The 23723-nt window shown below is 42.8% G+C and overlaps 2 protein-coding genes across 17 annotated transcripts in view; one reads left to right on the forward strand and one right to left on the reverse strand.

The window, feature by feature from the left end:
* Nucleotides 1–2181, forward strand: part of LOC123507576 (phosphatidylinositol-binding clathrin assembly protein LAP-like) — a 56530-nt gene extending 54349 nt beyond the window's left edge. For all 16 annotated transcript variants that reach the window (XM_045260528.1, XM_045260541.1, XM_045260536.1 and 13 more), the window contains one exon: nt 148–2181. The gene's annotated coding sequence lies outside the window, so the exon portion shown is untranslated. The remainder of the gene's footprint in view (nt 1–147) is intronic.
* Nucleotides 2025–22121, reverse strand: LOC123507577 (proteasomal ATPase-associated factor 1-like). Its single transcript, XM_045260546.1, has 7 exons — nt 21966–22121; nt 20836–21040; nt 19122–19217; nt 17673–17878; nt 8748–8887; nt 4673–4872; nt 2025–3509 (listed from the first exon to the last, which is right to left on the reverse strand). Exons 1-7 carry the CDS (start codon nt 22019–22021, stop codon nt 3252–3254), a joined length of 1161 nt encoding a protein of 386 aa, XP_045116481.1. The 5' UTR covers nt 22022–22121; the 3' UTR covers nt 2025–3251.
* Between the last annotated feature and the right edge of the window lie 1602 nt (nt 22122–23723).

The raw sequence follows: 23723 nt of genomic DNA on the forward strand, positions 1-23723 counted from the left end.
CTCCTTGCCTTAGCCGTGGTTTGTTCCTTTATCATATGACTTTGTTTATCCTCACTTCTTTCATACGAATTAAGAGCAGTGTAGACATAATACATATCACCAATGTGTGTGTAAGAATGGATGGTGTGACAGTGTCTCTACTTTCAGATGGACAGCACTAGAGGCATAATACTGGTAGTGGCACAGCAGAGCGAGACTTCACTGTCACCACGTTCATATTTACTGTCGTGGCTTAATTTTCCATTAGCCTCGCCCTGCCTGGCACCAGCCGAGCCTTGGGGCCAGAAGAAGATAAAACGTGTGCTAGTAGATCAGATTGTTGTCGTCATGCCAAAAATGCATGTTTTATTTTTATTTCCGAGTGTAGCGATAGTGATGTTTTAGGGCGAGTTATCTACTTTGTTGTCAGTTTCTTTCTGGTAGGTTAGGTCGTGTTGCAGGTGAAACCGTGTCTGCTGAAGTCCTCACTCAGTTATCGTTTGGAGCAGAGTGTCGTGCCTGGTGTGTCCATTTCATCTTGTATAACTGTGTAAAATGTTCCAGATGATGTTACTGCCGTTTATATTTGACACTTGTCCAGTCAGCAGACAGACACAGACACAAGGAACTCATCTAGGCTTCAACTGTATAGTATGAAGTTCATTTTAGTTTTAAGTGGAAGAAAATTGTATTATACTATATAAATTGTACATTCCATTGACTACAAGCCAGAAGTTCGACGTTTGGGATCCAGCAAAGTGGTGTTGCAGCACAGCAAGCCTTGTATCATATTTATTCCCGCCCCGGGAGGCGGCGCCGCAGCCCGGAGGCAGTGCAGGCAAAACACACCCCGGCAGGCACCACCGCCCCAGGAGACAGGGAGGCCCTGCCCCCGACCACCCCTCCTCCCCGGCCCGAGGAGCGGCGCCTGGAGGCTGTGTGGGAGTGGCACCATTGCAGCAGGTGGGACTGTTGGGTGTACATAGGAGAGGCAGAGGGAGGTGTTGCACTGAGTGTTGTTATAAAGCTGTGTTGTGTGCATTCCAAGCCTGTGAGGGGCACCAGTGTGCACCGGCGACATGGCAGGGAGGGCCCCCGGGTGTGCCTGGCTAGAGGGTCGGGGTGCCGGGCCGGGTGAGGGGCGGCCTCTGCCCGCTGGTCCAGAACTTGAAGTAGTCGTGCATGTTGAACATATCTAACTTAATATTTGCCAGATAATACTCAACCCAATAGTAACAGGTTGGTTGTATGTGCACAGAGTCTAAGGCAAAGAAGTTTGCTGACATAGGTCCCGAGACCTTAGGAACCCTGAAATATTCCCTGTAAGTAGGTCATACACAGATGTGGCATTATCTCCGGCCTGCGGGGCCGGGCGCCAGTGGCCGGCACCGGCTGGCAATAGTGGTAAGTATTATTCCATATGTAACAAAGCCTTTAAACTGGATATGTTAAATATATATAATATTTATTCAGTTATGATGTGTGAGAAATTCTCAGGCAAAATCCAGATGAAAATGATGATTTGGGAATTTAATTACTGAATTGTAAAATGGAAAAAAAAAAAAAAAAACATAGGCAGGATCATTGTACCCAGTGCAATGTTTCCTTCACTGCGGCGGCAGTTCTGAGAGTGTCTCACAGTGCAGGGCTTCTGCAGGAACAAAACACAGCCCCATACCACAGCAAGGCACCACAGGGCCCACCACAGACTGGCCTCCTCGCCGACATTCAGACACCCACTTGTATATTCTGTACATTTCTGCTCGAAATCTTCCACCAGCTTGTCAGGGCAGCAGTATGGCCCTGTCATGGGGCTTGGATATGGAGCAAGTTTGGGCAGCAGTGTCTGGCATACTTGAGTTGCCAAGGCATGAGGGCCAGGCAGGCCATTGGCTCCCATGGCCCACCTTGCCTCTCCTCATGGCTTGGACAGCTCCCGGCAGGCCTGGGTTGGTTTTGTTCCTGCTCTTCCCGACACTGCATCATTCTGTAGCATCAATGGCAGCCTCAATGTTGTGGTAGATGGTTGGAAAAAAAAAACATAATTTGGTTCAGAGGAGGGAAGTTATTTATTATTGTTGACATCATGTATTAGTGCAAGATCTGACTTAGGTGATGCCACAGGTCTTGTCCACAACTCCAGGTTCTTACATGATGGGAATGTGAGTTTTGGAACAATTATGAATAAATGTTGAAGATGGTCATAGCCTCTTTATTGCCTGCCTTTGTTACAGGGAGTCTGGCACAGTGTGTGTGTATTGGTAAGGCCCAGCTGGCAGTGACAAGGAAAAGACAACTTGCATACACCTATTTCCTTCCCAATAATGACAAAAACTTGTGAACAATCTTGACCTTTCACTCCATCAAAATAATCTTGAAAATGTACAATTCTATAAGGTATTCACAGCCACCATACGTGTAGCAAAGAGAACATTATATATCCAAAAGACACACACTGGACTGAACACAATGGGTGGGATTGACATGAGCCTGGCATTGGCACCACAGACTAGGTATGTACTGAGTGCCAGCCTGGGGGGAGGAGCTAGCAAGAATGTATTGAAACACCACAAAGAGAGAGCCAAACTAGATCACATGGCACGGTTAGCAAAGATTGAGGAACTTACAAAGGGAGGAATTAAAACAGTACCAGATTAGAGAAATAAGAGATACAGGGAAAGGAAGGAAGAGTAAACTTGTGTGGCAAACCAAATGGATGAGCACAAAAAAGGAAGGAATTAGAGCAGAAAGGGAGAAATTAAGACTAAACAACTGTGCCAACCTCAGAAGATGGAGAAGGGAAAAGAGTTTGAGTAAACTTATGTACACTGGAAATCACGTCAAAATTAGGAGTTGGAAGCAGGAAAAAGCAAGGAATTAGATGGAAAAATTGTTAGGTTAAGTGGCAGATATGAAAGTGAAGCACAGGCAAGGTTGGGCTAGGGAAGGGAAGAACAGGATGCACGAAGAACATTAAGAGACAAGGGATGCAACAGAGGGAGGCAAAATGAGAACAGATTGGGAAAGACCAGCAAGACCATGATTAACAACAATAAGAATAAAAAAATGGCTTCATACAGTCTAACTTCAACCAACAACTTTGACAATACTTACTTAATATCTAACTGTAGCATTCAAAATTTTATAAGAAGCACATGTTGAAAAAGTAAAGCAACACCAAAATTGAAAAATATCAGTCTTGAAGAAAATTAAATGAACTGAAAAACTGTGAAAAGATGTACATTTTAAGAGTAACAGCACTCACACAGCATTCACACAGCACCCAGGTCTCTAACACAGTACTTCCGAACATGCCCGTCCCTGCAGGCTGTGTAGACATGACTTGAGTTAATCGCCATTCTGTAAATAGGATCACAGTCTGAGCCAGTGAGTTGAAGTGAACTTGACCCATCCAGCTTGTAGAACTGACAGGTGCCATCCCGCCGACCAGCCAGGACACCGCCAGCATGAGGCACAATGCTTTCCACGGAGGAGGCACTGTCGTGGCAGAGTGGCCGGCTGTTCAGTGACTGCAAGGAGAGTGACTGGTGATTGGGAGTAGAGGGATGTTATGTGTTAAGGTCAAGAAACAGTGATGACTCATTGTAAGGAGGATTATGAGTGTGTTAACTACATCAGTGACACAAAGACTGGGTGCAAGGAGAGTGTAATAAGGATTTCATGAGACAAATTAATGATTAGTTAGAAGTTGTCATGAGTGTGCTTCCTAGATTCATGACACATTGATGACTGGATGTAAGGGGAGAGTCATGAGTGTGTTAGAGATTTTGAGAAGTCATGACTGGTTAGAGATTGACATGAGTGGGTTAACTAGATTCATGGCAGACTGATGGCTGACTGATTGGTGTAAGGAGTCATGAGTATGCTAAGGACTTCATGAGACAAATTAATGACTGGTTAGAGGTTGTCTTAAGTGTAGTAGCTAGATTCATAACAGACTGATGACTATAGGTACTAGAGTATTTTTTTTCTTTTTCCATGAAGGAGAGAAGCCAGCAAAGGGCAACAAAATAAAAAAAAATTTAAAAAGGCCCACTTGGGTGCTGGTTCCCTAAAAGAAAAGTAGAATTAGCCAAAACTCAAGGGCAAATGTCTTGATACCTCCCTCTTATAAGAAATCAAGTCATAGGAAGATGGAAATACAGAAGCAGACAAGGAGTTTCAGAGTTTACCAGAGAAAGGTATGAAAGACAGAGTACTGGTTAACTCTTGCATTAGAGAGTTGGACAGAATAGGAATGAGAGGAAGAAGAAAGCCTTATGCAGCGAGGCCACAGAAGGAGGGGAGGCATGCAGTTAGCAAGATCAGTTGAGCAGTTAGCATGAAAATAGCAATAAAAGATAGAAAGAGATGCAACATTTCAGCAGTGAGAAAGGCTGAAGACAGTCAGGTAAAACATATAACTGCACAAAAATCTTAAAACATCACCCAATAGAACAACATTACATTTTTTTTCTTCTTTTTTTCTTCATGTAAGACAGGATAACTAGACAAGGGCAATAAAAAACTAACATAAAAGACCTACTGAGAGAGAGAGAGAGAGAGAGAGAGAGAGAGAGAGAGAGAGAGAGAGAGAGAGAGAGAGAGAGAGAGAGAGAGAGAGAGAGAGAGAGAGAGAGAGAGAGAGAAAAAAAAAAAAAATTAACCTCTTCTCAATGCATCACGACCTCACCTGAGCATCAACCACCTCCAGCCGCCCATCAGCCAGCCCCAGCACAGCCAAGGTCGTAGTGGCCCAGCAGCCAGCCAGCACTGGGGAGCCGAGGGGCAGGACAGCCAACACCGCCCGGCCTGCCACATTCACTAGATGCACCTGCCCGTCATCAGCACCGGCCAGCAGCACCTTGCCAGCCGTATCGTGCTCCAGCTCACCTGTGTTGATTAATTAGATGAGTTCTGTGTACCTGAGTGATGGAGTATCTAATTGACTGAGTGACTGGCTGACAGAATGACTGACTGGCTGATTGTGTAATTGACAAACTGATTGATTGTGTAACTGAGTGACTGACTTACTGACTGATTGACTGTCTGACTGAATGACTGACTGACTGACTAGCTTTTTTTTTTTTACGTAGGGAAGGGAAGAGGGCCAGCCAAGGGCAAAAAAAGAAAGTTAGAAAAAACCCCACTTGAGCGCTGGCTCTCCAAACAGTACAAAAAGTGCCAAACCCGTCAGCCAGAATTAGGGGAGCAAATGCCTCGATACCTCCCTCTTAAAAGAAGACAAGTTGTACGAATTTGGAAATACAGATGCAGGGAGGGAGTTTCAGAGTTTACCAGTGAAAGGGATGAATGATTGAGCGTACTGGTTAACTCTTGCATTAGAGAGTTGGACAGAATAGGGATGAGAGGAAGAAGAAAGCCTTGTGCAGCGTGGCCGCAGGAGGAGGGAGGCATACAGTTAGCAAGATCAGTAGAACAGTTACCATGAAAATAGCGATAAAATATAGAAAGGGATGCAACATTTCGGCGGTGAGAAAGAGACTGAAGACAGTTAGTCAGAGGAGGGAGTTGATGAGACGAAGAGCTTTGATTCCACCCTATCAAGCAAAGCTGTGTGACTGGAACCCCCAAACATGCGAAGAGTACTCCATACAGGGACGGATAAGGCCCTTATACAGAGTAAGCAGTTGGAGGGCGAGAAAAACTGGCGGAGACGCCTCAGAACACCTAACTTCATAGAAGCTGTTTTAGCAAGAGATGAGATGTGAAGTTTCCAGTTAAGATTATGAGCAAAGGACAGACCGAGGATATTCATTGTGGAAGAGGGAGACAGTTGAGTGTCATTGAAGAAGAGGGGATAGTTGTCTGGAAGGTTGTGTCGAGTTGATAGATGGAGGAATTGAGTTTTGAGGCATTGAAAACTACTAGATTTTCTCTGCCCCAATCGGAAATTTTAGAAAGATCGGAAGTCAGGCGTTCCGTGGCGTCCCCGCGTGATCTGTTGATTTCCTGAAGGGTTGGACGTCTCTGAAAGAACGTGGAAAGATGTAGGGTGGTATCATCAGCGTAGGAGTGGATAGGGCAAGAAGTTTGGTTAAGAAGGTCATTAATGAATAATAGAAAGAGAGTGGGTGACAGGACAGAACCCTGAGGAACACCACTATTAATAGGTTTAGGAGAAGAACAGTAGCCGTCTACCACAGCAGCAATAGAGCGGTCGGAAAGGAAACATGAGATAAAGTTGCAGAGAGAAGGATAGAAGCCGTAAGAGGGCAGTTTTGAAATCAAAGCTTTATGCCAGACTCTATCAAAAGCTTTTGATATGTCTAACGCAACAGCAAAAGTTTCACCGAAATCTCTAAAAGAGGATGACCAAGACTCAGTAAGGAAAGCCAGAAGATCACCAGTAGAGCGACCTTGACGGAAGCCATACTGGCGATCAGACAGAAGATTGTGAAGTGACAGATGTTTGAGAATCTTCCTATTCAGGATAGATTCAAAACTTTAGACAAGCAAGAGATTAAAGCTATAGGACGGTAGTTTGAGGGGTTAGAACGGTCACCCTTTTTAGGAACAGGCTGAATGTAGGCGAACTTCCAGCAGGAAGGAAAGGTAGAAGTCGATAGACAAAGTTGGAAGAGTTTGGCCAGGCAAGGTGCAAGCACAGAAGCACAGTTTTTGAGAACAATAGGAGGGACCCCATCAGGTCCATAAGCCTTCCGAGGGTTTAGGCCAGCAAGGGCATGGAAAACATCATTACGAAGAATTTTGATTGTAGACATGAAATAGTCAGAGGGAGGAGGAGAGGAGGACAAGCCCAGAATCGTCCAAGGTGGAGTTGTGAGCAAAGGTTTGAGAAAAGAGTTCAGCTTTAGAGACAGAAGAGATGGCAGTGGTGCCATCAGGATGAAATAAAGGAGGAAAGATGAAGAAGTGAAGTTATTTGAGATGTTTTTGGCTAGATGCCAGAAGTCACGAGGAGAGTTTGAGTTTGAAAGATTTTGACATTTCCTATTTATGAAAGAGTGTTTGGCAAGTTGAAGAACAGACTTGGCATGATTCCGGCAGAGATATAAAGTGCATGAGATTCAGGAGATGGAAGGCTCAAGTACCTTTTGTGGGCAACCTCTCTATCATGTATAGCATGAGAACAGGCTGAGTTAAACCAAGGTTTAGAAGGTTTAGGTTGAGAAAAGAATGAGGAATGTACGCCTCCATGCCAGATACTAACACCTCTGTTATGCGTTCAGCACAAAGAGATGGGTCTCTGACACGGAAGCAATAATCATTCCAGGAAAATCAGCATAATACCTCCTCAGGTCCCCCAACTGGCAGAGGCAAACGCCAGAGGCACCTTCGCTTTGGGGATCCTGGAGGGATTGGAAAATAGGACAAGATACAGAAATGAAATTGTGATCGGAGGAGCCCAACAGAGATGAAAGGGTGACAGCATAAGCATAAGGTGAGGAAGAGATGGTGAGGAAGAGATCAAGAATGTTGGGCGTGTCTCCAAGACGGTCAGGAATACGAGTAGGTGTTGCACCATTTGCTCTAGGTCATGGAGGATAGCAAAGTTGAAGGCCAGTTCACCAGGGTGGTCAGTGAAGGGAGAGGAAAGCCAAAGCTGGTGGTGAACATTGAAATCTCCAAGAATGGAAATCTCAGCGAAAGGGTAGAGGGACAGAATGTGCTCCACTTTAGAAGTTAAGTAGTCGAAGAAATTACTATAGTCAGAAGAGTTAGGGGAGAGATAAACAGCACAGATGAATTTAGTTTGAGAGTGACTGTTAAGTCGTAGCCAGATGGTGGAAAATTCGGAAGACTCAAGAGCGTGGGCACGAGAGCAAGTTAAGTCGTTGCGTACATAGACGCAACATCCAGCTTTGGAATGAAAATGAGAATAGAGAAAGTAGGAGGGAACAGAGAATGGGCCACTGTCAGTTGCCTCAGACAGCTGTGTTTCGGTGAGGAAAAGAAGATGAGGTTTAGTAGAGGAGAGGTGGTGTTCCACAGATTGAAAATTAGATCTAAGACTGAATGTTGCAGAAGTTAATGTAGAAAAGTTGAGGGAGGTGTCAAGGCATTTGTGGTCTTCAACAGGAGAGGTGTCCAACCTGGGGACATTTTTGGTCCCCTCCCCAGAGGGTTATTCCGAGGCGTTGTTTATTTTGGGCCCCATTTTTCTTTTAAATTTTGATTTGGAGTGAAGGGTGTATGTGTGGTAAGTGCATGTAGTTTTGTGTGAAGAAGGAGAGCTGTCTTTAGAGGGTAGGCTGTGACTACCCCCTAGAGTTGTGAGACACAAAGGGAAACATTCAACGAGATCACAACTAGCTTTAATGGAAGGTTCACAGCACCTCCTGAACTAGTGCTATTAGATCTCACTGGGAGTAAGTTATTGTTTTGGTAGGTGTCTACTACCTCCTCCTACTGGCTGGCAGAGTGACTAGGTGACTGAATTGACTGAGTGACCAGCTGACTGAATGACAGGCTGATTGAGTGACAGGGTACCTAAAAGACTGGCTGACTGAATAATTGACTGGCTAAGTGACTGGCTGACAGAGTGATTGGCTGACTGAATGACTGACTAGCTGACTGAATGACTGAGAGACTAATGTTAAAAGGAAGGAGGAAGATAATTCAACAAAAGGCCATGAAGAAAAGCAACAAAGAGAAATAAACATGAAGAAGTAAAAGAACAAGAGAACAATGAGAGGAAAACAAAGAGGAAAGAGGAAAGAATATATTTGAGTAATGGAATGTCTAAAGAGAAAGAGAGAAAGACAAACACAGCATTTACTCACCAGGAGGCTCAGCTGGGGGTGGCAAATCTATGCTCCCAGTAACATCAGTAATGGCACAGCAGTTCAACACAGACTCAGTGGTGAGCAGCGTTGCCACACAAGCAGCTGCACCACAGTTCCACAGTTTGGCACTCCCATCTCTGTGGAATTAAATTTGTGCCTGTGATGCAGCAAAGCATTCTGTGTTTGTAAGGAATATGATTTATTGTTGTGTATTGTTTATTAGTATCTAGGTCTTTGGGAGATTTCAGTATGTATCTATGTTTTTTGCAGTTTTGTTATGTTATTTGATTTGCATTTTATTGGGAGTGAGTGAGGTACATTGTGTATTATCTTTTAGTATTGTTTCATCAGTTTCAGCTCTCAAAACTTCCAGTGTGTGTGTGTGTTATTCACCACGGTCGTCAGCTGGTCACCCAGCCAGTCTTTCCCCTACGGAAAGAGCTCAGAGCTCATAGACCGATCATCAGGTATGACTGAGACCACACCACACTCCACACACCGGGAAAGCGAGGCCACAACCCCTCGACTTACATCCCGTACCTATTTACTGCTAGGTGAACAGACCCTACACATTAAGAGGCTTGCCTTCTTGCCTCGCCACTTTCCGGGACTCGAACCCGGCCCTCTCGATTGTGTCGAGCATGCTAACCACTACACTATGTGTGTGTGTGTGTGTGTGTGTGTGTGTGTGTGTGTGTGTGTGTGTGTGTGTGTGTGTGTGTGTGTGTAATAATAATAATAATAATATACGGTTTATTAATTTGGCAATGTAACAAAAATTACACTGAAAATGTAACGGGGTGACATTAACACAATGAACTGAAATGCTTAACCTAACTATGGATCTAACTTAACCTAGAATTTAACTTATTAATTTACTTATTTATTTAAGGCTTGCACAATAGTGGGCCGCTAAGTTGGTACCGATCATCGGTGCTCTTAAGGGCGCCATGCAATTCTGGTGTTTCCAGCAACACGCCTGGAGGTAGCAGGTGGCGGAGACGTGACGCAGCAGTCCTTCCCAAATTTTTCCAAGGCTTCCTGGTGTCTTGTGGCCAGCCTCAGCAGACTCAGGCATCACTCCTCATAACCTGTAGGCAGGCCCAAGGACGACCTGAACGCCCTCCTCTGAACCCTCTCCAGCTGTTGTCGTTGTGTGAGGTTCAGGGAGGAGGACCACGTGTGTGTGTGTGTGTGTGTGTGTGTGTGTGTGTGTGTGTGTGTGTGTGTGTGTGTGTGTGTGTGTGTTTTCACCTAGTTGTAATTTTTACAGGGACTGGGTATTATACTGGTGTGGCCCTGTCTCCATATCTATACACATCCAACTTTCCCTTAAAACTATGCACACTCCTCGCTGACACCACCTCCTAGCTCAAACTATTCCACACATCTCTGCGGGAAACTATATTTCTTCACATATTTCAAGCATATTCCCTTGGCTATCTTTTTACTATGCGATCTCACAGTTCTATTTAAATTTTCCTCTTTCAACATCATTTGCTCATTATCCACTTCATCCAAACCGCTCAACAGTTTATAAACCTGTATTAAATCCCCTCTTTCTCTTCTTTGTTATAAGGTGTGTGTATTTACCTATTTGTATTTACCTATTTGTGTATTACAGGGCCCGAGCTAAGCTCTCTGTGACCTGTCTCCTTGTCCATTCCTGTCATATCTCTCTTTCATCTGATTGACACACACTGCATCAATGACATCACTGCTCAGTTTATTCCACTTATCAATGCTACAATGCGGGAAACAGTATTTTCTCACGTCATTTAGACAGATGTCTTTTATTAGCTTTTTTCCATGTCCTCGGAGATGATTACTTGTGGTCACCTTTATCAACTCTCTGTCCAGTATGTCAATCTTGTTCACCAATTTATACATAGTTATCATGTCTCCTCTTGTTCTTCTCTCTTCTAATGTGGTCAGCCCCAGCTTCCTCAGTCTTTCCTCATAGTCTAACTCCCTGAGTCCTGGTACCATCCTTGTTGCCAGCCTCTGTACCCTTTCCACCTTCTTCACATTTTTCTTCATATGCGGTGACCAGACACATGCTGCATATTCTAGCTGGGATCTTATTAAGGTACATAATATCTTCTTCTTCATTCCTTCATCTAGGTAGTGGATTGCAAGGCCAATATTTTGAAGCATGTTATATGTTTTCAAAAAAATCTTGTTAATGTGTTTCTCCGGTGACAAGGTGTTTTGCACGGTTACTCCTAAGTCTTTCTCCTCATTGGTCTCTTTAATTTTCTCATCACCCAGCCTGTAATCCCTGTTTGGTCTGTATCTACTTCTTCCCATTTTCATAACATGGGTCTTGTCTATATTAAATTACATCTGCCACTCCTTACTCCACTCATATATTCTATCAAGATCTTCCTGTAACTTGTTACAATCTTCCACATTCTTTACTCTCCTCATAATTTTAGTATCGTCCGCAAACATGTGTGTGTGTGTGTGTGTGTGTGTGTGTGTGTGTGTGTGTGTGTGTGTGTGTGTGTGTGTGTGTGTGTGTGTGTATTTACCTAATTGTATTTACCTAATTGTAACATACGGGAAAAGAGCTATGCTCGTGTTGTCCCGTCTCCATATCTATTAATGTCCAGCTTTTTCTTAAAATCATGAATATTCCTTGCGTTGACCACTTCCACGTCTAAACTATTCCATGCTTCCACCCTTCTATGAGGGAAGCTATATTTTTCACATCTCTCCTATAAGTGGCCATTTTAGTTTTTTCCCATGCCCTCTCGACATTCTTTCATTCCACATACACAGATCTTCCCTATCCATTTTTCCATGCCAATCATCACTCTGTATATTGCTATCAGGTCTCCCTTTCTCTTCTGTTTTCCAGGGTCGGAAGTTGCATTCTTTTCAGTCTGTCTTCATAAGTCAAATCTCTTAAGTCAGGCACCATTTTGTTGCAGCCCTCTGTACTTTCTCTAGTTTCCTTATGTGTTTCTTTAAGTTCGAGCCCACTGTATTGTTGCATATTCAAGCCTCGGTCTTATCATTGCAGTAATTATTTTCTTCATCATTTCTTCATCTAAATATACGAACGCCACTCTTATGTTCCTCAATAAGTTCAATACTTCTCCAATTATTTTGTTTATATGTCTCTCTGGCGATAGGTCATTGGTAATTGTCACCCCAAGGTCTTTTTCTTCATGACTGGTTTTATGTCTTCATTTCCTATCTTGTACATACTCCTGATTCTTCTTTCACTCTTGCCAAACTCTATTTTCTTGCATTTTGTCGTGTTGAACTCCATTTGCCATGTACAGCTCCATTTCCATATTCTGTCCAAGTCTTCCTGGAGTAGTTCGCAATCTTTGTCACATCTCACTTTTCTTAACAATTTTGCATCGTCTGCAAATAGGCTCACATAACTGGACACCCCATCCACCATGTCATTTATGTAGACCGCGAACATTACTGGTGCCAACACTGATCCCTGTGGAACTCCACTCTCCACCAAGCCCCATTCTGATGGTCTGTCCTTAATTATTGTTCTCATTTCTCTTCCTACCAAAAGTCTTCCATCCATTTTAGTAAACTGCCATGCACTCCTCCTACCATTTCAAGTTTCCAGATCAGTCTCCGGTGTGGTACCTTATCAAAGGCCTTTTTTAAATCCAGATATATTCCATCAGCCCAACCATCTCTTTCCTGTATTACATCTATCACCCTCGAATAGTAACATATCAGGTTTGTCGTGCATGAACGCCCTTTTCTAAAACCAAATTGACACTCACAAAGTATGTCATTTTTCTCCAAGAAGTCTGTCCATCTATTCTTCACCACCCTCTCACACATCTTAGCTACCACACTTGTAAGTGACACTGGTCTATAGTTCAATGGGTCTCTCTTGTTACCTGATTTATAGATTGGGACAATGTTAGCTCTTTTCCAGTCTTGGGGCACTACACCTTCCCTTAATGAGGCATCAATTACTTCACAAACTTTTTCTGCCAGTTGCTCCTGCATTCTCTTAAAATCCATCCTGATACCCCATCAGGTCCCACAGCTTTTCTCACTTCTAAACTCCCCATCATATTCTTGATCTCCTCCACAGTTACTTGAAACTCCTTCATAATCCCTTTCTGTTCCATTACCAGTGGTTTGTCAAAAGCAGTCTCCTTTGTGAATACCTTCCGAAAGCATCCATTCATAGCCTCTGCCATTTCCTGGGATCTTCACTGCATACTCCATTTACTTCTAAACTTTCAATACTTTCTCTATTTTTGATGTTGTTGTTCACATGTCTGTAAAAAGCCTTGGTTGGTCTTTACATTTATCAATTATATCCTTTTCTTGTTTCTTTCTTTCTTCTCTTCTAATCAACACATATTCATTTCTTGCTCTTTTGTAACTTTCCCACTGCTTAATCCGTCTTTTCCTTCTCCACCTCTTCCATGCATCCTCTTTTCTTGTTCTAGCCTTTTCACATCTATCGTTAAACCAGTCCTGCTTTCCAACTTCTCTATGTTGTCTTATTGGTACAAATTTTTCTCACCTTCTTTGTATATTTTTATAAATTCCTTCCACTTTTCATTTGCTCCTTAGCACTCTTGAATTTCATCCAATTTGTCTCTTGAAAGAATTTCTTTAGGTTTCCAAAATCTGTCTTGGCATAATTCCATCTTCCCACTTTATATTCTTCATTTCTTCTAGATTTCTCTTCATCTATCACCTTGAACTCCAAAACTGCATGATCACTCTTTGCTAAAGGGCACTCCACCCTCATCTCCTCAATGACCATTGGCTCTGTACTAAAGACCAAGTCCAGTCTTGACGATGCTCCCTCTCCTCCAAACCTAGTATCTTCTTTGACCCACTGAGTTAACACATTTTCCATTGCCAGTGTCAATAGTGTATTTCCCCATGTTGTCTCTGATCCTTCCATTGACCAGTCCTCCCAACACACCTCTTTACAATTAAAATCTCCCATCATTATAGTTCGTTCACAGCCACCCAACATTTCTTCCAGACATGTTCCTGTATCACTTATCATTTCTTCATATTCCTGTACTGACCATGCATTTGTCTTAGGTGGTACGTACACCACTATGTAGTGCCTCTTTTTCCTTCATTAGTTTCTGCTCTGATCTTTAGCACTTCTGCCTTTCCCATACCTTCTTTCACTTGATCCACCTTTATATCTTTTTAACCAGCAACATCACTCCTCCTCCCATCTTACCTACTCTATTTCTTTTCCAAACATTATATTTCCTTCTCCAACCATCATCAGGTCTTCTCCTCTCTCAGTTTTGTTTCAGTAAGACCCACAATATCTGGGTTCTTGTCCCTCAAGTAATCGTTGAGTTCTAAAATCCCGATATCACTCCATTTATGTTGGAATACATTACATTCGCTCATATGTAAGTTTCTTTAGTCCTTTCTTGCTGTACTTTTCTGGGTTATGAACCACTTCCTCAGTCTCATATCCAAGATTCTCCAGAAAAACTCTTTCTTCTCCTCTTCTGTCCTCTCTTCATTTTTTTCAAAGCCTCCTTTCTCAACTCATTTAACATTTCTCTTTCCTTTTCACCGAGATCTCTTCTCAACCAAATCTTCCTTGTTGTTTCCTGCTGGGCTAGCCTCCATGACTTCTCCACCAATTCATCTACATCCTTTTGTGACTTAAGTTTGATTCTTATTGGCCTCATACCTTCTCTTGTGAACTTTCCAATTCTATGGAAGTCCTCTATTTCTTGTACTAGGTCTTTTCCTCCTCCTGCACCACATTAATGATATTATTTATCACCTTTTTATGTTTTTCTCTCTCCATTTTACTCGGTGTCTTATCCTCCTCCACACCAAATATCACCACACATCTCTTTTTGTCTACAGTTTCCCTCACCAATGTCTCATTTGATTTAATAACCTTCACCACTTTCTCAGCAATCTTCTCTTCTATGATCTGTTGATCTATAATTTCAGCAAGGCCCAAAGTTTTCTCCCAGACTCTTTGATTTCCTTTTCCAGACTTGCAACTTTGTAATTTACCTCCTTTCTTTCCACTTCCTGACTTTTTTCCATTCAGCCTGCTTCTCCATCACTTTTCCTAGAGATTCTCCACATTTTTCGCAATTCACTTTAATTAGCTTAACTTCCTCTTTCAGTGCTTCATTTTCCTTCTTCATATCGGCACACTCTTTCATTACATTGTCATAACTCGTTTCCAGGCCCCCATACTTTTCAAACAGTTTTTCAATTTTACCTTCCAACTCCAGAATTTTCTTCACATAAGCGCTCTTCTCCATTATTCCTTGAAATCCTGTGAAGTCTGATTCATCTTTCGAGTTCACGGCCGCCATGTTGCGCAGATGTAAACAAACCAGCTGATGGCTCAAACGCAGGCTACAGTTTATATTTACCTTCCTGGACATTATTTTGCTAATCAACAGTTAACATGACTATATGGAGACGGGACAAACATTACCAGCTCCTTTCCCACCTTGGTTACTCTTAGGCAATGGTAACTGTAGAATTAGAGATGATTGCTCTGGAGCTCAGCGACCACCTCCGCCATCGACGATGTCCCGTGTGTGTGTGTGTGTGTGTGTGTGTGTGTGTGTGTGTGTGTGTGTGTGTGTGTGTGTGTGTGTGTGTGTGTGTGTGTGTGTGTGTGTGTCACAAAACAAGAAGACACAGCATGAAATTAAAAAAGACTGTGTGTAGAAGAGACATTAACAAATATAGTTTTCCAAACAGAAGTTCATGACTTTAAGACTAAACTGGACAACTATAGATATGGAGACAGGACAGCATGAACATAGCTCTTTTCCTGTAAAACACAACTAGGCAAATATAACTAGGTAAATACACACACACACACACACACACACACACACACACACACACACACACACACACACACACACACACACACACACACAAGATTTTGTATTCGACTGGGCCTATAACAAAATTTGTAACTCTATTGACACACAACAATTTGGCAATATTAAATCCACCTCCACATCTCACTACCTTGTCAGCTTCCTGGAATTCGTCCACAGCCACCCGGACAAACGCAACACTTCTCTAGCTATTGCTTTTGTGGAATTCAGAAAGGCCTTTGATCTTGTTGATCACACTGTTGTGATAAATAAAGCCATCACTCTAGGTCTCTCTCCCTACCTGATAGCTTGGCTGGCAGACTTCCTCACGGGAAGGCGTCAGGCCATTCGTTATTAGGACTCTGTCTCCTCTTTCCAACTGCTCACATGCGGGGTCCCTCAGGGGACCAAGATGGGTCCTCTGTGCTTCCTCATCCTTATCAACGATGCTCTCGTCCACACCCCCACCGCTGGAAGTATGTGGACGACTGCACCGTGGGCGTACCCGTCAACAACACCAACCCAGACTTCTCAGCACTTCAGTCCACTCTTAGCCAACTACAGACATGGACGGACGACAACAAAATGACCATCAACTACACCAAGACCGTGGTGATGCACATTTGTACCTCCACAGCAGCAGTCCCCCCTCCCCAGCTTTCTGTGGGCCCTCACTCCCTCCAGGTGGTCCACAGCACCAAGCTTCTATGTGTCTTGGTGGACGATCAATTATCATGGAAGGAGCATGTTTCCAACATCATCAGGTCAGCCTCATACAAAATCTATTTGCTGCGCCGACTCAGGTCCCTGGGAGCACCGGCAGATGAGCTGAGGGGAGTGTACCTCACATTTATACTCCCTAAGCTCATGTACGCCGCCCCAGCGTGGTCCTCCTCCCTGAACCTCACACAACGACAACAGCTGGAGAAGGTTCAGAGGAGGGCGTTCAGGGTCATCCTTGGGCCTGCCTACAGGTCCTACGAGGACGCCCTGACCTGCCTGAGTCTGCCGAGTCTGGCCACAAGACACCAGGAAGCCTTGGAAAAATTTGGGGAAGGACTGCAGCGTCATCCACGTCTCCGCCACCTGCTACCCCCAGACGTGCCTCCCCCTGCTCGCGCCACCCAACACCAGAATCGTGGCGACAGACCTTAAGAGCACCGCGCACTGATCGGTACCGATTTAGCATGGTGCCCACTATTGTGCAAGCCTTAAATAAGTAAATTAATAAGTGAATTCTTGGTTAAGTTAGGTTAATAGTTAGGTTAAGCATTTCATTTCATTGTTTTAATGTCCCCCCCACCAGTACATTTTCAGTGTAATTTTTTTTACATTGCCAAATTAATAAACTGTATATTATTATTATTATTATTATTATTATTAACACACACACACACACACACACACACACACACACACACACAAAGAAAGCAGCAACAAAAATAACAAGACTAAGTGATCTCCCATATGAAGACAGACTGAGAAAACCAGGATCAGTAATATTGGAAGAAAGGAGTCAGAGAGGAGACCTCATAACTATTTGTTGAATCCAAGAGGGATGGAGATGATTGATATAGAAGATCTAGTGAGAAGGGATGTAAGTGATAGAAGAGAACACTGCAAGAAACTGAAAGAAAGAGTGCATGCAGAAGAAACTTCAAGATATATAGCTTCCCACACAGAAGCTTGAAACGAACTTGATAATGAGACTACGTGTAAAAACAATCTATGAATTTAAGACAAAATTGAATGCAAAAAGGAACAGAGATGGACACCACAAACCTAAGTGTGGCTTTTTTCCTGTACATCACAGCTAGGTAAATACAACTCCTTTCCTGCTTCTGTATTTCCTTCCTCCTATGACCTGAACTCACTTAGAGGAAGGTTTCAAGACATTTATCCCACTCTTTTGGCTAACTCTCTCAGGCCTGCTCGGGGATTGGCATCTAAGCGGACATTTTTGTTTAATAATTTGGTTGCCCTTGGCCAGACTTCTCCTCTTGTGTAAAAAAAGAAAGAAAGAAAGAAATAATAAAAAATAGGAACAACTCCATCAACACACACTTACTTGCTAACAGAGATGACATTCTTGCCACGCTCTACAATGGCAGTGTCCAGCACAGCGCCAGTGTGTCCCTTGAGCACCACCGGACACTGGCCCGTCACAGCGTCCCATATCCTGAGCTGCATGTCCCCGCTACCTGACAGCACCACCACTCCAGAAGGGAAGAGGCGGCAGCTGTAGGCGTCAAACAGGTGGCCCTCCAGGCTCCTCTGAGGGTGACGGAAGGAGAGTCATGAGGAATTATAGGCCTCTTTCTCCGTTATTTTCTGATGTCAATGATGAAAACAATAATGGTAGTGATTGTAATAGAATGGTGATAAGTGTTTGTCCTTTTTTCCCTCTTAATTTAGTCACCAGTGATGAAAATAATAATGGTAAGAAAATGGTGACAAAGGGAGGATCATGAGCAAATATTTACCTTGGTTTTTTTTCCTTTTTAATGTGGCCAATAATGAAAATAATAATGGTAAGAAAATGGTGACAATCAAGGTCATGAGTAAATATTTGCCTTTTTTTTTCAATTTGAGTTGCCAGTGATGAAAGCAATAATGGCAATCAAATGGTGACAAAATTTTTCTCTCTTTAAGTCTCAGTCACCAATGATAACAACAAGGTGGCAATCAATAATTAATTCTGAGAGTATTGTTTTTTCTTCTTAATCTGAGTCAGCAATGAAAACAATAGTAAAATGACAATTAATACTTAAACCTATAAGAATACTGCCTTTTTTCCTCTCATCACCAATAAGGCAATAATAACAATAATATATCCAACAATACTTAAATCTACATGAATATTGTTTTTTTTTCTCATTACCAATAATAACAATGACTAACAATACTTCAATCTACACAAGTATTCCTTTTTTCCTCTCAAGTCACCAATGATAACAACATGGTGACAATATTTAAATCTACAAGAATACCATTTTTTTCTTCTCAAGTCATCACCAATAACGATAATGTCTAACAATATTTAAATCTACATAAGTATTGTCTTCCTTCCTCCCATCAACATCAATAACAATAAGGTGACTATAATATTTAAACCTACAAGAATATTGCCTTTTTTCCTCTCGTCACCAATGAAAACAACAATAAGAGACTATTATATTGAGAACTATAAGGGTATTGCATTCTTTTTCCTTCCAATAATGACAATGATACGTCTAGCAATACCTTTTTCCTCTCGTCACCAATGACAACAATATGACTAACAATATTGCTTAAATCCGATCATGTCAAGATTAGCGAACCCACTCATGGCACAGGTGTGGGGTTCACTAATCTTGAAATGATCCTTTAAATCAACAACAGTACTGCTCTGCTTTTTTCCCTTTTTAAGTCACCAGCATGGAAGGTGTGGCGTTCATTAACCTTGACATGGTCCCTTAAATCAACAACAGTACTGCTTTTCTTTTTCCTCTGAGTCACCAGCAGACCCAAGACTCACCCTGACCAGCCCTGTCTCAGTCTCCCACACCAGCAGCTTGTTCTCAGCACACACAGACACAGCTAGGCCTCCGTCAGCCACATCCAGAGACATCACCTGTAGGAAGACACACACATTAAGTCTTCAATTAGCCTTAAATATAATTATTAGACTCTAACTTAAAATACTTGATAGACTAGATAGTGTATTGTACTTTGGTTATTGGGAAAAATGCATTAGTCTTGTCTGGTAGAAAGAAAATTATGTGGTTTTTGGATTTTACCTGCTTATCAATCCGTTTTACTTTAATGATCATGAAAATTACAACAATTTCATCTACAGAAGTAAAAAAGCTGTGATTTAGTAACTTTAACCCCTTTAGTACCAGGACATATTTTTATATTCATTCTGCTTACTATTTGGTGATTTTATACAGCTTCAGAAACTCCTGTTAGGGATTAAAACAGTGAAGACTTTGGCCCTTAATCTTCTGATCTCCCTAGACCCTTCCTAATGTCAATAAAATGGTCTAATCGTACACAAATCTCAAAGTAAAAATGTGTCCCAGTACTGAAGGGGTTAATCCCTGACTCACCCACAAAAACAATAACTATTTAACTCTTTGTACCCATCCCTGCCTTACACTCTTTAACTCTGTACCCATCCCTGCCTTACACTCTTTAACTCTGTAACCATCCCTGCCTTGCTATAAAAATCCTCAACTCTTTAACCAAAAACATGCGACTTTTCTACTACACACTCTTTTCCCCTGCATCCCCTTACCTCACACTCGTCTTCTGCACCACCCTCCCACACACTCATTTCCCTGCAACCCCCCCCAAACTGCTACACTCACACTCATGTCCCCTGCACTCCCCCTGCTACACATTCTATTCCTTTTTGTAAATACTTGCCACACACACTTTTTCCCCTCCATCACCTTACCACACTCTCAATTTCTCCTCTGCACACCTGCCTCACACTTTTTCCCCAGCACTGCCCTGCCTCACTCTCTTTTCCCTCATGCACTCACCCTACACACTCATCTCTTCCCCTGCACATCCCATGCCACACTATAAGCCCTGCTCGAATCCTGTACAATACAACTAGGTAAATATAACTAAGTAAATACACTCAGTTATTCTCCTACATTTCCCATCTCCCACTCAATTTCTTCCCCTGCATGCCCCTGCATCACACTAAACTTTTCCTCTGTACCCTCTGCATGCCCCTGCCTCACACTAACTTTCCCCTGCATGTCCCTGCCTCATACTCTTTTCTCCTTGTACCACCCTCAATTATATTCCCCTTCATCCCCTGTCACACACTCAACTTTTCCCCTGCACCCTCCTACCACACACTCACTTCCCTGCACTCCTGCTACATGATCTATTTTCTCCTGTCCTCTTGTCTCACTTTTTTTTTCCTGCATGCCCCCTGCTTCACACTAAACTCTTCCTCTGCACCCTCTATACATTCCTGCCTCACACTAACTTTCCTCTGCATCACCCAACCACACACTCGAATATTCCCCTTCACCCCCTGTCTTCCCCCTGCATCACCCTACCATACACTCATCTTCCCCTACACCCACCTACCACATACTCATATCTTCCTCTACATCCTCTGTTCACCCCTGCCTCACACTTTATTCCCTTGTAAGCCTCTGCCTCACACTTTATTCCTCTGCACTCCCCTGCCTCACACTTTATTCCCTTGCAAGCCCCTGCCTCACACTCTTAGCATGGATGTGGTTGAAGGTCTGTGTTGGGGCCACAAACAGTGTTGAGAGGCCAGTCGGGGTGTGTGTGATGGTGATGGTGCGTTCTGTGCGGCCCTGGAGAGTGAAGGGACCACTGGGTTTTGTGCCGCCAACCTTGCCATGCTCCGCCTGTCTCTCCAGCGCCTTGTACATCACCCAAGCTGATGTGTCATTGTCCCTGCCAGTGAGTTAATGGGTTTTTTATTTATCTTTTTTTTTATGTAAGGCAATAAAAAGTTTTAAAAATTCACAGTAAGGTGTTATGCAAAAAATTGAAGGTTTCAAGACATTTATCCTCTATTTTGTTTTATGATTATTTATGACTTTTAAAGATTGGTACCTCAATGGCTCTCTCTCTCTCTCTCTCTCTCTCTCTCTCTCTCTCTCTCTCTCTCTAATTTTAACACCCTTGGCCAGTGTCCCCCTATATACAAAGAGAAATAAAGTTAGTTAATCTTGCCTCATACACATCAAAATCATTACACAAATAATACTATCACAAAGACCACAAAACTTTCTGTATTTAATTCCCATTATTGTGACTGTCAGACAAAGAATTGGCATTAGTCAAGGAATATTACTATTTAAGCTCTTCTCATTCATATCAAATGGCGCCCCTGACAAAGAGAGGCAGTTCTGTGACCTCCAGGAAGTAATAACAACACAAATACAACAACCGTAACAATGCAACACTCCTTGAAACACCTGTATAAATAAATAAACGAATAAAATAATGAATAAGGCCTGCTCCAACGCCAGCCTTTGGAGCTCCCTTCCCTCTCACCAGAAATGACAAGACATCATCATTTTATATCTCCACACCAAACCTTCGTCAACTAAATACAACCTCAATGACAAATAAAGCAAACTCCAAACTACCACCCCAGACACTGAGGTATGCGGAAAAATAAGGCGAAACATCAGAAAAATGGTAAAATAATAGAGCGACACTAGCAAATTTCAAGTCGAGGAGAATGTCAACAAAAGATTCATTCGCTCCAAGCTTCACTGAAAACTTTGTCCTCGACCCAACATAAGGTCACTTCAGAGGTCAGGAGCTACTGGGGGGTGAGTGGGACGAGGTGAGAGTGATCTAAGCTGACCTGAGGGACTCCTGCCAGTCACTCTGCAAGACGAGAAGACCGCCGCGGACAGCCATGTTGAAGGGAGTGGGGTCATAGGGGTTGGGTAGAGGGACTGGCCGGGAGAAGGGGAGAGATGGGAGGCGGGATGAATAAAGATGGAAAGAGATGGGAAGGGAAGTAGTTGAGAGAGAGAGAGAGAGAGAGAGAGAGAGAGAGAGAGAGAGAGAGAGAGAGAGAGAGAGAGAGAGAACATCCTTAAAATACCCATGTCACTTCAGTTGAAGCCTTTTGAACGTGAAAATCTCGTTAAACTGCCACTAGAACCGTGAAAACTCTAAATTCAAGTGTCGCTTTGTACTAGAGCCTTAGGAGTTCAGAAATCTTGTTAATCTGTCACTAGAACTGTAAGAACAACATAAAAAACCCAGTGTATATTGAACAAAAGTCTTTGGGGAGTATTGTACAGGCGAGGCAAAAATGTTTCAGAATGGGGGCTAGCCAGGACAGGATGGAGCCACGAGTGGTGCTGTGGTGAAGCCAGTGCCTGTCATATCACCCCAGTGACACCACTCACTTTTCTGATACTTTAGTTGGTGAACTCATTGGCATGTAAAAGCGTCCACGTGAAGAGCGGCAACTGACTTGCAAGAAGGCGCTACATTAAAAAACAATTCACACCTTCAAGCCATACGTACGCCTTGCCCCAGCCCGCACAACGCAACATTTTTGAAAGGGACACACACACACACACACACACACACACACACACTGGCTATGTGTATAATAAGTGCATTCACATAAGAAAATAGGAAAACAAGGGCGTGTGAGATAATAAGTGCGGCATGACTCGACCTCCTCCCTTGTTGTATACACTGTTACAACAATCATGTTATCAATGAATCAGTCAATCAGTCCCTGTCTATATCCTTTCACCTACGCATTTTTCACCTCACTATTCATGATATGGATATGGATTGTCTTCGGGAAATATTGCCAGAGAGCGTAATTAGGCAGTTTTTTTTTTATTGTTACCTGACTCCAACATATCACATGCAAAATAATAACAAATATATTACTTATACAATTATTATATAACGGGACCACATGTAACATTATGGAATATAGACAAATCCCTGTAATCTTCGTAATACATGTGTCTGGATGAAAGTTTCTTGTAAAACTACTAATGATGTAATTCTCTAGATCATTTTGATTCCGTTTACCAATAAAACAAAAAATAGTTAGTGATAATTCGGCTGGTGTGGTTGTTTAAATTTTAGCGGGTTCTTTTTTGCGCCATCTGTTGTGCCAAACGCGAACCAAATTTTCTGTTTACATTCACATATTCCCGAGTTCTTAAGAAGCGACGAGTAATGTTTTCACAAATACAAGAAAACTAAGACCTTATACTCACCAAAAACTACCAAGAGGAACATTTAAAATTAGTTAGAAGATAAAATTAACATTGAAATAGACTAAGACGCAATAATAGAGTAAAGCCAAAATAAGAATAAGTGAAGAGGTGCCGGGGAGCGCACCGCCATCTGTTGCCTCCTGAGCGAACCAGTGAAGAAAGGAGAGGCGGAGAGGCACGTTTTCCCGCCATATTTACTACACCCGCCTTATTTCCAGCCATTTTCCCCGCCGCCCCACCGCTCTGCTATGTGAGCCCTTGCGCCGCGGAGCCACCCTTGCCACACGCCACTGAGAAATAAGGAGAGAGGCGGCCAAAGGTGACAGACAACCCCGGGAAAAGTTATTATAGGTGACACTTTG

This window comes from Portunus trituberculatus, chromosome 22, assembly GCF_017591435.1.
Source record: "Portunus trituberculatus isolate SZX2019 chromosome 22, ASM1759143v1, whole genome shotgun sequence".
Taxonomy (NCBI): domain Eukaryota; kingdom Metazoa; phylum Arthropoda; class Malacostraca; order Decapoda; family Portunidae; genus Portunus; species Portunus trituberculatus.